Source organism: Triticum dicoccoides, chromosome 3A, assembly GCF_002162155.2.
Source record: "Triticum dicoccoides isolate Atlit2015 ecotype Zavitan chromosome 3A, WEW_v2.0, whole genome shotgun sequence".
Lineage (NCBI taxonomy): Eukaryota > Viridiplantae > Streptophyta > Magnoliopsida > Poales > Poaceae > Triticum > Triticum dicoccoides.
The window spans coordinates 490,508,696-490,524,183 of record NC_041384.1 but is presented as its reverse complement, the minus strand read 5'-3'; the positions used below and the strand labels follow the sequence as shown (position 1 = coordinate 490,524,183).

Genomic DNA, 15,488 nt, shown 5'->3' with positions numbered 1-15,488 from the left:
TTCGGCTCGCTTCAATTCTTGTAGTCGTCGCTAGGTGGTCTATGAATCTGAATGTAATTTTTATTATTTCTGGTGTTCATTATACTATCATGATTAGAGATGAATATATCGAAAGTTTTCTCGCAAAAAAATTCTTTGTGGTGGAAATATCCTATCAAGGTTTAACTTTTAGATTTGACACTAATGCTCGCATTTTATGAGTGCATATGCGTGTATATGAGCATCATAAAAGGCTCACACCTCTTATATATGGAGTAAAAGAAAGAAAACCAGGACACGATGAATAGGAAAAAAACAACATTTTTTTTAACACGGTACAATTGTAGTCGCTCACATGCATGGGTATACACTCACCCCCCAAGAGACTGAGCTAGCGTAGCATCTTAAGATTTTACAAAGTCACCATATATGGCTCGCAGTCAACGGAAACGTCTTCTCTCACTGAACGAACATCAGCAGAAGTCCGAATTCAAAAATATTGCGACCATCAACGTCAAGTCTAGAACTAAAACCCGACGGGCTGGGAATATCATATATTCCTAACCATAGAGCGCTTGTGTGTGTACTAATGTTTAAAACAAAAGTATTCAATCGCAGGTTGATTGAAAAGAAAAAGCTTTTGCTCCGCGGCCCAACGTGTGACTAGGGCCCGGCCGGTCGGTTGGTGCGTTCGACCCGAGCCCTGTCAAACCCTCACACGGAACTTGGTCGTCATTCAGTCGTGCACCTGCTGCTCTCTTGGCAAAACTTTGGCTGATGGAACCGCCGACGCTTACGACGACCTTTACGGTCCGGGCAAACTTTTCTCAGCTCCGTGTCTTATTCGACTGCGAGGTCTTAATCTACGGTGATCAGGAAGAAGATGCACCAACTCTGGATCGGCCGACGGCAACAACACGACGAGAAGACGGAGAGCCCGATGGAAAAGAAACATGCGCGCATCTGACAGACAGACAGACAGCCATCGGTCTTTGTGACCTTGGAGGCGAAGCCACTCCATCAACAACCGCTCGAGAACAACAGCCGAAGACCGGCTGGTGCTTTTCGTTCCTTGGATGATCCGATGCTGATCACCAGCTTACGTCTTCCTTCATCGCGTCGCCATGGCATGCGCTTCTCAACCAGCACATCACCTGAAGAGCAGTACAGCAGATCAGGTCGAACCTGAGAAACAACGAAGACATTCATAAGCGACGCTCCAATCATTTTCGCCCAATCTAGCGCCGATACACGCTTCCATGGCGTGGGCGACACGCGTGCAGATGTAAAGCTGCTAGCTTGCGAGAATCAATTACTCCCGGTAGGTTTACAAATTGACAAGCCGTGACAGCGAGAAGGTCACATCAATGAGCCAGGGAAATGACATGATGCCAGGTGGAGAAAGAGGAGAAGGTAGTAGTACCATTCACCGGCCTCAATGATCAACATGCTATGTGCTATTTTTTTGTTCGAAAAAAAGAGGTTAAAAACTCCGGTCCCTGCATCATTGCGATGCACACAACCAATTTTATTAAAGTTGGTGCTAATGAGTGACATTTAATTAGCCTGTGCATTTATATAATGTATGGCTACTTAACATGAGAGAGTATCCAATGAAAACCAGATTTCAAAGAAAACTTCATGAAAACCATCTTTGAAAGTTTTGAAAAATATATATATATATATATATATATATATATATATATATATATATATATATATATATATAACAAGATGTGAACAGGGTGATGTTCTATTGTCATGCGAAATTTCAAGTTCAAATACGTTACCATTTACGAGCTATGAAAAGAACAAATTCAATAATGAATAGTGATGTTTACTGTTTGGCACTATTCAATGATGATTTTGTTTTTTGTACCTTATAAATGGTAATGTGTTTGAACCTGGGGAATTTCATATGCTAATAGAGCACCACACTATAAAACATTTCATATTTTTCCAGACTTTTCCAAAACTTCAAAACAACGTTTTCACATGGTTTTCATCGGTTTTCATTGAAACTTGATTTCCATGTGGTATTCTCTCGCTTAACATATGACCAGCCTGATGGACATATTCAAAAGGGCCTGCTCATTTTTTCTTGTCACGAGAGAGAGATATGTTTAGTCAATATTCGAAGTGCGACAGTACCACTACATTAGGAATTCCGATGATAAAGGTAATGTGATTGTTCTTTGTCCTTTTGACTCTGGCACATGATGGACGCTGGGATTACTTTAATTATTTTAAAGAGTAGCAAGCTACATCATTACTTTAATTTTTGAAAAAAGGACTAGCAAGTTTCATCATTACTGGTTCACACTAGTACCTCCGTCTTAGGTTATTGGCACTCTTCGTATTTTACGTTAAATTTTGATCATAGATTTAATTAACTAAATGTTAATACATGAATCATGCATTAATATTTTATTAGTTAAATCTAAGATTAAAATTCGACACAAAATACAAAAGGACAAATAAACCAGGATGGAGATAGTAGTGAGTATTTTCTTGTGGGTTTTGCTCCCATCATCAGCCAAAATTAGACACTTTAACACCTTGGCACATAACTCTTGGAACACACACTAGCCACCTCCATGTTTCTGTGACTCACGTAACCTGTTCCTTCACAGAACAGAGAAAATGATTAACCCTTGCTCCATTGTAGTACGGACATGAATAATCACGAGGCCAACCATTGCTATAGCCCGTATTCTAGGGAAAAAAAAACATTTCTATAGCCCTACCTTACCAACCCCTGATGCTGTCGGGCCTGCCTCTGCCTGATGGTAAATTAACATCAGATAAAGACATCACCTCCGGTATGAACCAAAAAGAAGTGAGCCCATGAATTTTCATGTGAACCAAAAAGAAGTGAACTTCAACATGGCACATAGCCTGCCTGTGCAGACAACAAGCGACATCACGTCAGTGTCAGCTATCCTCACCTACTATAATCACGCGCCCTGCTCCATTACATATCTCTCGCCACCACAAACGTGCGTTCAGAGCTACGCAAGAAGAAGAGGGAGAGAGGGTAATGGGTGACGAGGCGATGAGAGACAGAGGAGAGGAGGAAGAGACGGAGGGGATGGAGAGGAAGGATGCGGGCGCGACCAAGAAGGTGGCCTTCTTCGGCATGTTCAGGTACGCCAGGCGCGCCGACGTTGCGCTGATGGGCGTGGGCACGGTGGCGGCAATGGTGAACGGCATGTCGGAGCCGCTCATGACGGTGCTCTTCGCCGCGGTCATCGAGTCCTTCGGCGGCAGCGACGACAGCGCCGTCCTCCACCGGGTCAGCAAGGTACGTACGACGAGCGCCGTAGGTTTTCTGCACGCCACCGGTTCCCAGCGAGCCGTGCCATACATCGCCACGCGCTAGCTTCAGGCGAACGCTAAACCAGTGGCAGCTCGGCTATCAGGGCCACGCGCTGCAGATATGCTCGCTGGCACGGCTCGCCGCGCGCAAGCATGGTGGCCGGTGCCCGCGCGCGCACAGGCGTGGAGTGCCGCACCCTGCAGTTAGATATACGGCGTGGAGTGACCGGGCCGGCCGTCAAGGTGTGGCGGACAATACGCGCACGTACGTATCGTAACGTAGGCACGGGCGGACGATGGGTCTGCATGGCGTTGAGACGTCACTGCACTATGGTTCCTCCAGCAAGCATGTCTGCTAGCAAGTCGGGTGCTACTTGCTAGGCTGCTTTTTGTTTGTTTGTTTGTTTGAGAAAAGGTTATTGGCCGGCTTTATAAATTGGGTGTGGCGACGATTCAGATTTAACCGAGTCTCAGTCAAGTGATAAAACATATAAAATAAACAAAAAAAAATTATACAAATCTTCACGCAAGATCCCATGAATATAGCATCGACTGAGACTTGGTTATGCCCTAGTCGACTGAGATTTAGCAATCCCGTTATAAATTAATAAAACCCTTACAGATAACCCACAACACAAGACCGGAAGCAAAGCATGCGCTAGACATTTTGTGTGTGCACAAAACATGCGCTGGACTGAGTTTTACCTGGTCAGTGAATATGCCCGACGATTTCTTTAGATGATAATCCATGCCATGCGTGTTCTCGAAAAGGAACGAGCATCACCCAGAAAAAAGATGAGAAAATCAAGGAGCATCTCCGCCGGATGCTAGCTACATACTGTCAGTCTCGAGTGGAGATAAGTACAGTACAGTACTAGATAATGGTACTGGCGATCATGGTGGAGGTCGTTGCCGTGGTCCTGAAATTATCCTCATCAACGGATTTGTCGATTTGCAGTTCTAGTCTGTGGCCACTGCTAGCACACGTGTGAAACAACACACGTGGAGCGCTGATTTGACGCTTGGGCAACTATTTGGAGTACATATATGGACCCTGGTTCTCAGTTGGGAATATACACCCTCCTATTATTAACCTCAGAACACAAACAGGAAAAAAGAAGGGAAAACCCTGAAAACAGCAATAAGAAATGACAGTTTGCTCTCAAACCCAGTCCTGCTTTCCCATGCATCACACAGGAATGCCCCCAACTTCAGTACTATTTCATCTCACATTTGCTTTCTCCAGGTTGTTGTGTACTACATCTATTTGGGAATTGGGACGGCACTAGCTTCATTTCTCCGTAAGTACGCTTCCACTCGTGGACTAAATGTTTCCAGAATTGATAGCCAAAACTCGACCCTATTTTGTTCTGAACTGTAATCCATGCATGGAGAGTTTAATTTGTACAAATGACTGGATACCAGTAGTTGCTACTAATCTAGTAATATTCCTATATTTTACATTAGTGCCAGCTCTTCACAAACTTTGATTGTTTTTCAAGTACAACACAAGTTCACATCCAAGTACCCCAGCAATTTGCAGCAAGGTACCAGTCAGATATGAAACTTCATGGTACTACTCATTCTCAACAAAGAAGAAATAAATAGTGCATGACAGTTAACACAGTAAAAATGCACTCCCTCTGTAAAGAAATATAAGAGCGCTTAGATCACTAAAGAGTGATCTAAGCGCTCTTATATTTCTTTACAGAGGGAGTAAAACCTACAAGCACAAGTTCACAAGTTTTAACTTAGAAAATGAAGTGCCAAACAGTATGAAATGGAGTTGGCAACATGCATATCACACATAGCAGAATTTCAAATGAGTGATTGAATGCCATTAACGTTAACCTGTTACCCATGCCAGAGGTGTCGTGCTGGACAATGGCTGGAGAAAGGCAGTCAGCACGCATCCGATCTCTCTACCTCGAAGCTGTTCTCAAGCAGGATGTTTCATTCTTTGATGTGGAGATGACAACTGGGGAAGCAATTTCTAGAATGTCTGCAGATACTGTACTGGTACAAGATGCTCTTGGAGAGAAGGTAACAAATGCATTTATTAGATAACCTAGAAAGGATAAAAAAACTATTTTCTGTAAATGCATCATTTGGTTTGAAATGAATAGGGCTACTTCATGTTCAGGTAGGCAAGTATGCACAGCTTTTGACAACCTTTGTTGGAGGTTTTGTCATCGGATTCATAAGAGGCTGGATGTTAGCTCTGGTTATGCTGGCATGCATACCACCAAGTATTCTCTCTTTTGCAACCGTCTCTCGACTACGTGCTCAAATATCTGCCAGGAGGCAAGCATCATATGACGACGCGGGCAATGTTGTCGAGCAGAGCATAAGAGCTATAAGAACGGTCGGTTTTAATGGTTTTAATTTATAAGTAATTATTATTATTTGATGGTTCGTTGTGATTGTATAATACTGGTGACATTTCAAAGCAGGTTGTCTCCTTCAATGGTGAGAAGAAAGCAGTTGCATTGTATAATGCTCTCATAAAAAAGGCGTACAAGGCTACTGTCTTGGAAGGGCTTGTCACTGGTCTTGGAATAGGCTGTATCTTTTGTGTTGTCTTCTGCAGTTACTCTCTAGCCTTTTGGTATGGCGCGAAGTTAATCATCAGCAAAGGATATACTGGAGGGCAGGTCATCAATGTTGTATTTGCAATTCTTACTGGATCAATGTGAGCTTTCCCAATTTTGACTATAGCATCGTAAATAATAATATAAGATGTTAGTAAACTAGCGCTTAGGTGTTCACGCACAAAGTAAAAAAAAAAACTTTCTTAACCTAAAAAATAAGATATTTCTTCCATGCATCTAAACTATATAGAAATACCTAGAGCTGGAGATGTTACTAGTTCATATTTCTAGGCAACCACATTACTGCAATCATTATAGGTAATTGGTTATTATTGTTACTTCTGGCAGAGAGACCTTATACAACTTGTCAAGCTCAAACAGACAAGCACAATACTTTTGTCAATCAAATTAAATGTACTGTAATCATGCTTCAGAATTGGATCAAATAATGTGGATAGCCAACAGTATTGTTTACCATTGGAATTAATAGCAAATTTTGGCACTAAGGTATTTATTATTTGCAACAGGGCTATAGGTAATGCATCACCATCGATTTCTGCTATTGCAGAAGGCCAATCTGCAGCACACAGGTTGTTTGAAATAATTAACAGAAAACCAAAGATTGACATCAGCGACACTTCTGGAATAGAATTAGATGATATCAAGGGCGACGTCGAACTGAACAATGTATTCTTTAGATACCCAGCAAGGCCTGAGCAATTGATACTTAATGGGTTGTCTCTACAAGTGCCTAGTGGTACTACCATGGCTATAGTTGGAGAGAGTGGAAGTGGAAAATCAACATTAATTAGTCTGGTAGAGAGATTCTACGACCCACAGGCTGGTGAAGTGCTGATAGATGGAATCAACATCAAGAGTTTGAAACTCAAGTGGATAAGAGGGAAGATCAGTCTTGTTAGTCAGGAACCATTACTTTTTATGACCTCCATCAAAGATAACATAACCTATGGTAAAGAGGATGCTACGCTTGAGGAGATCAAGAGAGCAGCTGAGCTGGCAAATGCAGCAAACTTCATCGAAAAGCTGCCTAATGTACTTAAGAAAAACTACTTACTTACAGAAGTATCTTACTCAAGTATCCTGCAATTAATGCTTATCTTACTTCCACATAATACAGGCATATGAGACAATGGTTGGTCAGAGTGGTGCTCAGCTTTCTGGAGGGCAGAAGCAACGGATTGCCATTGCAAGAGCGATCCTTAGAAGTCCAAAAGTCCTTCTGTTGGATGAAGCTACTAGTGCTTTGGATGTGGAGTCTGAGCGAGTAGTTCAAGAAGCACTAAATAGGATCATGGTAGGGATAACGACACTCATTGTTGCTCACCGTCTGAGTACAGTCAGGAATGCAGATTGCATAGCAGTGGTTCATCAAGGAAAGGTAGTTGAACAAGGTAAGAGATACTACATGTCTTTCTTCTTTGAACCAATTAACCAAAGTGAACTGGAGGTTATTGAATTATTTTCTTTCATAAATCCATTTTATACAGGTGCTCATGACCAGTTGATCAAGGATCCTGACGGAGCTTACTGTCAGCTTATTCAGTTACAACAGGTCCATACCGAAGGAATGCATGAGGTGCCATATTCATCAGGTTCAAGACTTAAAAGTAGAAGTTTATCTTTGGAACAATCTATGAGAGATTCTCCCAGGAATAGAAGACAGCACTCTGTAAAACCCCTTGGACTCTCTGGATCTGATGATTTGCACGGGTCTGCTGATACCAGCAGACAAGAGCACAAAGAATTTGGTGATAGTGAAGCTCCTAAGAAAGCACCAATTGGACGCCTTTTTAATCTTAATAAGCCAGAAGCACCAATTCTCCTATTAGCTGTTATAGCTGCTTTTGTGCATGGACTTCTTTTCCCATTATTCAGTATTATGATGTCTGGTGGTATAAGGACATTCTACTATCCAGCACACAAACTTCGAAAAGATTCTACATTTTGGGCATTGCTATGCCTTCTGTTGGCAATCATTTCTCTGATTGCAATCCAATTGGAATTTTTCTTATTTGGAATGGCCGGTGGGAAACTTGTAGAACGTGTCCGTGCTTTTTCTTTCCAGAGCATCATGCATCAAGAGGTTGCTTGGTTCGACGATCCTTCTAATTCCAGGTTTGTTACTTATTTTTTCACTCTGCAACTCTATCTTTATCTGTGACAGTGTGAACATCATGTTTTCCTTCTAACTTTTACAGTGGTGCACTTGGTGCAAGGCTGTTTATTGATGCTTTGAACATCCGACGCCTTGTAGGAGATAACTTGGCCATACTAGTGCAGTGCACAATAACACTTATTTCTGGCTTCGCCATAGCATTTGCTTCTGACTGGAAGCTTACACTGATCGTCATATGTGTCATTCCTTTTCTGGGTTTACAGAATTATATTCAAGTAAAGTTCTTGAATAGTTTCACTGAAGATGCTAAGGTGAGATTACAGTAAACCCTGCTTTGAACAATTGTTTTTTATTAGAGAAGAAACAAATAATTCTTGATATTTTTCACACCGTGAAGATAAAGATGTGCACTTCTTAAGAGACCATGCAATTTTAATTTTACTAGTCACATATTCGAAGCTTATCATCAAACATAATGTGGTTCTTCCTAACTGAGGTATATGAATAATCTCTCCTAGAACAAATGATTGCTACAGGTGATGTATGAAGATGCAAGTCAAGTTGTAGCCGAAGCAGTCGGCAGTATTCGAACTGTAGCATCTTTCTGCGCAGAGAAGAGAGTAATTACGATGTACAGCAAAAAATGCCAAGCTACAATGAAACAGGGAATTAGAAGTGGAATGGTTGGAGGCCTCGGATTCAGTTTCTCAAACTTAATGTTGTATCTCACATATGCTCTTTGTTTCTATGTTGGTGCATTGTTTGTACATGACGGCAAATCAACCTTTAAAGATGTTTTCAGAGTAAGATGCACGCATTTGACATGTGAGGTTGTTTTATTCAGTGACTTGACAAATGGGCCTGGTTGTTTGCAGGTTTATTTTGCTTTGGTTTTCACAGCTTTTGGAATTTCCCAAACAAGTGCAATGGCATCAGATTCAACAAAAGCTCAAGAGTCCACAACATCCATACTAGCTGTCATAGACAGGAGGTCCAAAATTGACCCAACTAGTGATGAAGGCATAAAGCTAGAGAAAGTTGATGGCAACATAGATTTCAACCATGTGAGCTTCAAGTACCCATCCCGCCCAGATGTTCAAGTATTCAGTGACTTTACTCTGGGCATTCCCTCCGGAAAGGTACAGTTAACTTGATACTTGCAATTTTTTTAATTCATCGCAAAAAAGGAAGAAAAGTCTAACTGAACCTAGTTTACTGCCTGATATGGCGATTAGTGATCACACTCCACCACGTAATCAACGACTGAGATAATTTAGTACAAGTGGATAACCATAGTGACTTCTTTTGCCTTGTTTTAATAATATAATTACTGTGCTAAATGTTTTACAAGAGTGTTGCAGCAATCTTGAACTGCTTTGTTTCAGCATGACTGACAGGAGGAACATGAAGTGCTACAGAATGTATATACAGTTTTTTGCATACCCCAAGTGTTAGAATGCTGAACCCATAGCAAAAATTTCACGAGAATATTAGATATGCGAAACTAATTTCTATGTAACGAAATTCCGTCGAGTTTATTATTTTCTCCACAGTTGCAGTGACAGGTTTGCAACTGTTTGTCATTTGCAGACTACTGCACTTGTTGGAGAGAGTGGCAGTGGCAAGTCCACAGTAATTGCTTTGCTAGAGCGATTCTATGATCCAGACTCTGGCACAATCTCACTAGATGGAACAGAACTCAAAAACTTAACACTGAGTTGGTTAAGAGACCAGATGGGGCTGGTAAGCCAAGAACCAGTGCTTTTCAATGACACGATTCGTGCCAACATAGCATATGGAAAGCGCGGAGAAGCAACTGAAGAAGAGATTATCACTGTCGCCAAGGCGGCCAACGCTCATGAGTTCATATCGAGCTTGCCTCAGGGATACAACACCAACGTCGGTGAGAGGGGAACACAACTATCTGGTGGGCAAAAACAACGGGTAGCTATTGCAAGGGCAATCTTGAAGGACCCTAGAGTACTTCTGCTAGACGAGGCAACAAGTGCCCTGGACGCTGAATCAGAGCGTATTGTTCAAGATGCATTGGACAAGGTGATGGTAAGCAGGACCACCATTGTTGTAGCACACCGTCTGTCCACGATCAAAGGGGCAGATACAATCGCAGTCATCAAAGATGGTTCGGTTGCCGAGAAGGGGAAGCATGAATCGCTCATGGGCATCAAGGGTGGAGTCTATGCATCGCTGGTCGAGCTACACTCAAAGGCGTCAGCGTCATAAAAGGGTGTGTGCAGATTTACATTGTTCAGATCTTTTTCACAACTAGTAGAAGATGAAAACTGTATTGTGTATTTTGTATTAGAAGTCGTGCGATGTAAAATGTACGGAAATTTTAAGCCAATCACCTGTATTTCTTGTTTTGGCTTGGCCTAAGACATTAGAGGTAATATTGCCTCAGCATAGCATCTGTTCTAGTTGTTCTAGCTACTGCCGAGTGCCGATGTATGCATTATAATAGAACAAAAAACACATCACTCTAGTGCATCAACATGTATGAACAGGGATAGCCTAGGAAATGGTGAACATCAACTATCTAAATTCCACTATCAGAATTCTGAAATTGACGACGTGGGGTATGTGAAGAGTAGAACGGAGTAACCTTCGATACTGCGAGGTCTCCCACGTGTCCTTCTGGAACATCCAACGCCAAGCTAGCCGCGGCGCACCGACTCTGCCGGCGAACCCGTCATTGCTGCCCTCAGGGAGTCGCCGCCGGCCGCCGGCCGCCGGAGATGGATTCGCCGCCGCCGCCGACGGAACTGCGAGCGCGTTATTTCCCGCCCTTGTAATCCACAGTTCGTTGTCCGCGCCGTCTGAAAAGCTGGATCAAGGGCCTCGATTGCTTGAGAGGGCGTTTGGATGCAACGAACTTATTTTAGTCTGACCAAAAATAATTTTTTTATAAGAGGCTAAAGTTTCAAGCACCCTTACTAAAGAGGGGTTAAAACTAATAAAAAAAAGGATAGCCCGGTGCATGTAGCTTCCGCTTGCGCAGGGTCCGGGGAAGGGTCCGACCACTTTGAGTCTACGGTTAAAACTAATCTTGAGACTAAATTTTTTTAGTAGGGTACCCCTACTAAAATGTGGATTAGTCTTCTCTTCTCATTTAACTCCTCTCCTTTAACACATGCGAGTTCTGGATTGAAGGGTTTGGACGATAATAAATGCTCATTAATTTGATTTTAGTCTCTTTAATATTTGGATCCAAGTATGAGTGAGGCTAGCAAGTTTTAGTCTCAATACTTTTAGTCATAAAACTAAAATGTATCCAAGCGCCCTCTGAGCTCACTCGTGTCGTCGTCAGTCACGCCAGATGGACCTGGGCCAGCAAGAGAGAGAGAACGTCTGTTTTTTTGTTTTCTTTTTTTCTCATTTCGTATTTTTCTTTTCGGCCAGTTTAATTTTAATTTGGGAAAAAAATCAAGAAAACAAAGAATGTTAATGAATTAAAAAATGTTCATGAATTCAAAAAATATTCCTGAAATAAAAAAATGTTCGTGAATTCTGAAAACTTCATGAATTTAACAAACCGCTAATTTAAAAGAATCAGGAATTAAAAAATTGTTCTTGAATTCAAAAAAGGTTAATGGATTCGACAAAATGTTTGCAAATTCAAAAATTGTCATAAATTCCAAAAAAGTGAAGACGCAAATATTTTATGGAAAATATGAACATTATTTGAAATTCAAACTTTTTTATTTTTTCAATTCTTAATATTTTAAATTTCGATTTTTTTAAAAAAATTGAGCAGTTTTTTAAAAAGCAATTTTTTTTTAATATTTTTGAAATTTAAAAAAATAAAAAGGAAAGGAAAAAGAATAAATAAAGATAAAACACACATGAAAAAAAATCCTTTCCTTGGGGCCTTCGGGGCAGCGAGGTAAGGGTGCTTCAAATCGATTCAAGTGTTCAACGACGTTGATTGCGGCTCCAAGGTGTTAGTCCTTAGGAGCATGTGCGGTCATTCGGTGGTATAGGGACCTCGGTATAATTTTCATTATGTTGAAGATTTTTTACCTCCCATGAACTTTATTATAGATTCGGACCTTTCTTCATAAAAGAAATATCAACAGATTAAGAAGGTAGAGAACAATGCAAGACAGAGGAGAAATAACAACAGAAAAAGGAGAACGACCTGCGGGACAGAGTATGATTAATGCATGACCAATCAGATATAAAATCACTTAAAAGGGAACTAGGCATTCAGTGTTGCTAGGAATATTTCTAGTCACCATCATTGGAACCACTACTGTACACTAGAAATCTCGTTCTTTGTTGAGACTTGAGAATAAAGGTGGCGAGACTGTCCTTTAATTTGTTCTCTCTTTGACTCACATGCAACGTCGTCAAGCTCCATCATAAGCAGCGTATATATTTTGTCTTGTGCTATATGCCCACTACCTAGCGTAAGATTACAATTTTTCACTTTATACATTCCATCATGGGGAGTTCATATAATTAATATTTTCCTCAAACAAGTTACTTTTGTGATTTGCATAAAGTTACTTTTATGACTTGCGTACATTTATCGATACCTCAAAAGAGCAGGGGAGCTGCTCCATTTTTTGGATATAAACAAAGAACTGTCCATTTAATTAAGGAAAATAATGTGAAACCCAGATATGAAGAGAATAAGATCGCCACCAGCTGACAGGGAAACTGAGACCACATAGAAACGCATTCCCAACCCAAACAATGAATACCGAGAAGCACAAAAGCCCTCCACACTTCTGAACACAACAAACTTTTGCTGGGCTCGTATACAACAGGTGGTCATACATCCGGCCTCTATATTGATTGAAGGAAGATAAGATGAAACCTTGGATGTAAACTAACACATGAATACTTACTTATTCATGCTTTTTTTATGAAAGAAACTTTCAATTTATTCATCATCTGTCATGGCAGTACAAAGAACATCATAAATAACAAAATTTTTACTTTTCCACAAATAAATGAGCTAAGCAGACTAAACCATTAATGATGGGAGCTCTTTTACGGTGATTGAAGAGTTACGACTCGTAATTTCGTGTAACTCCACCTCTGAATTTTTCTAGCCGTTAGATCTAGGAAAATCATTTAAATATTTACTTTTTTATAGAAAGGGTATAATAGTCTCTGTAATTTTTTGGCCGACCTGATTCTCTCATTTTCCGTTTTTCCTCCAATCACCGTAAAAGAGCTCCACCGCCTAGGTTTGTGCCTGCAGCCGGCTCCTCACTCCCCGGCGGTCGGGACTGGGATCCGGTGGTCTCCTGGAACCGCGAGAGGGTCAGGGATTGTGACTTTGACGTAGACATGTTCTAGCCGGAGGCCGACTCGTCGCACAAGCATCGTCGTATCTCGCCGCCCCTATGACGACAACGGCGGCGGCGGCGGCTGATGGCTTCAGCTGGGGAGGACGACGACGAGGACCTGGCCCACGTTCGCATCATTCGCGGGAACCTCCACCTGAACAAGGCCTCGTCGTCGTGCACTACCGTCCTCACACGCTCGATCTTGCGTCTGCCCCCCATATCACACGGAGGATGATGATCAAGGATGAGGATGCAATGCTACTTCTCGCACTACCACTCTGGTGAGTCAACTCGTGATCTGCTTCCTTCAGATTCCAATTTGGAACGCTGATTACTATCATGCATATGCGGTTATAATTTGAAAACTAGAACAAGACAACAGCATGACTTGCTCTTTTTTCCAATCACGTACTTGAATGGGTTCTCAATATGTTATTGAATTGTGAGTACAGAGACTCCAAAATTGTCATTTTAGTGCAGCTATTTTCAGATCTGATTGTTCTGAACAAGTAGTGATGCTGTAATGTTCGTGAATATGCTTACAAGTTCACTATGACATGAAGAGAAAATGTATGTCCAGTTCAATGCTCGCGCTATCTGACTGTTGCTTCTCGACAGAAACCATTAAACTTCTGTGAGCAGTTTGCAGATTCTTCATTGATGGTATTGGTATACTATTAAACTTCAGAGGTGAAGGAAAATGTGTGGTTTGAGGCTTGTTCTCGCGGCACAAAATTGAAGTCAAAGACTACCCCTTCACAAAATTGCAAGCAGGTTGATTGGTAGCTGAATTATGTTTGAATGGAGGCAAAATTAATCGTCTAATGCACTGTGAGAAAGGTGGATATTCAATTGTTGGCATTTATGCTTGCAGGTCTTGTTCTGCCATAAACAGCAGACGTGGTATACAAGTAAGCACCAAAGAAGCTTCTTCAGATGTTAAAATATTTGTTATCTAGACTAAATTTCTGTTTTTTGACGTGGATAAAATAATAGTAATATCGCCCCATGAATATGATTTCACCACAAAGAATTGAGATTACAAAAGGTGGAACTACCATGGAGCAATGAAGAAACCAATATTGCTTTGCAAGCAGATGGAGCTTTTAGAGTAATTATATTTCTTTGTTGTGTAGGACATGATGGCAGCAAACTTGATGTTAAATGCATTTTGTTGACAAGAAAAATCCTGTAGTTTCTTTGTCGCGACATCAGTTACTTTGTGTGTAATACAGTACATTTTAATTTGAATTGCATGCATGATTGTTTTAGACTGTTTCCGTATGTGAGATTGTTGGATTACTTGTGTTGCATCTTTCACCTGCCAGTCAATTTTTTTATTGGTGTGAATGTGGCAGCGAACTCCTCAAACACTACCACCATCGATGTATTGCTTCGTCATCAAATAGTAGCATGATGTGCCGAGAAACTAAAATGGAGAACTTCGAAGCATGCACTCAGGATCTACATGGAACAGAAGAACCTAATCGATATGGCCATATAGGTTGTGTATCTGGTACTGTATTAGAGAGAATGGACGGATTAATTTCCTCATGTACTCAAATATTTGTCAAATATATATGTTGATGTAGTTTTTAGTGACCAACATGTTTAGCTTCTTGCATAATTAACGATGTCATACAAGTCACTATCGTACTTAAATACACATGGATTTTATGCAATATATGAGCAACTCTGATGTTGTACAACTCAATAACTATCCGATCTTAGTGGCAATGGCGGAGCTACAGCAAGGCCGTATGGGCCATGGCCCACCCAATATTTTGAAATTTATACACTACTTTGTTTACTGTTGGGCCTTATAACTCCGGCCCACATGCTATTTCTTCCATTTTGGCCCGCCCAGCCTGCCCAGAGTTGGCCTTCAAGCTCCACCACTGCTTAGTGGTCACAACATGCCGGAATGACCCATAGTGCTGGAAGGGACCAGGCGAACGATAGTGATAGTAGTAGGATAGGAGTAGGACGACTCATGCTAGTAGATATTTGACCACATGACGCGTGGAGCAGATGACCCCCAATGGTAGTTACATGTCGGGACTACCTATAAAGGTAGTTATGGTCCAAATGACCTGTAGTGCAGTTATGGATCTGGACAACCCATACTGTTAGTTATGAGTTAGT

General features: G+C 41.3%; 1 protein-coding gene across 2 annotated transcripts; it reads left to right on the top strand.

The window, feature by feature from the left end:
* Positions 1–2,994: 2,994 nt before the first annotated feature.
* LOC119268734 (ABC transporter B family member 4-like) lies at positions 2,995–10,469 on the top strand. 2 transcript variants are annotated; one of them, XM_037550430.1, is made up of 12 exons: positions 2,996–3,283; positions 4,544–4,598; positions 5,165–5,340; positions 5,441–5,662; positions 5,751–5,989; positions 6,416–6,941; positions 7,027–7,300; positions 7,397–8,024; positions 8,108–8,336; positions 8,562–8,828; positions 8,901–9,164; positions 9,616–10,469. In XM_037550430.1, the coding sequence occupies exons 1-12, from the start codon at positions 3,020–3,022 to the stop codon at positions 10,264–10,266; spliced, it is 3,795 nt and encodes a 1,264-aa protein (XP_037406327.1). In that variant the 5' UTR covers positions 2,996–3,019; the 3' UTR covers positions 10,267–10,469. The 2 variants fall into 2 exon arrangements, with proteins under 2 accessions (XP_037406326.1, XP_037406327.1); XM_037550429.1 differs by having other exon boundaries at positions 2,995–3,283; positions 8,562–9,164.
* Positions 10,470–15,488: the final 5,019 nt, after the last annotated feature.

Bases quoted from the DNA above. Each gene is read 5' to 3' on its own strand.
- LOC119268734 (XM_037550429.1), top strand. From the start codon at position 3,020: ATGGGTGACGAGGCGATGAGAGACAGAGGAGAGGAGGAAGAGACGGAG. The intron at 8,025-8,107 runs GTTTGTTACTTA...TAACTTTTACAG, and splicing joins GACGATCCTTCTAATTCCAG to TGGTGCACTTGGTGCAAGGC. The intron at 8,337-8,561 runs GTGAGATTACAG...TGATTGCTACAG, and splicing joins GTTTCACTGAAGATGCTAAG to GTGATGTATGAAGATGCAAG.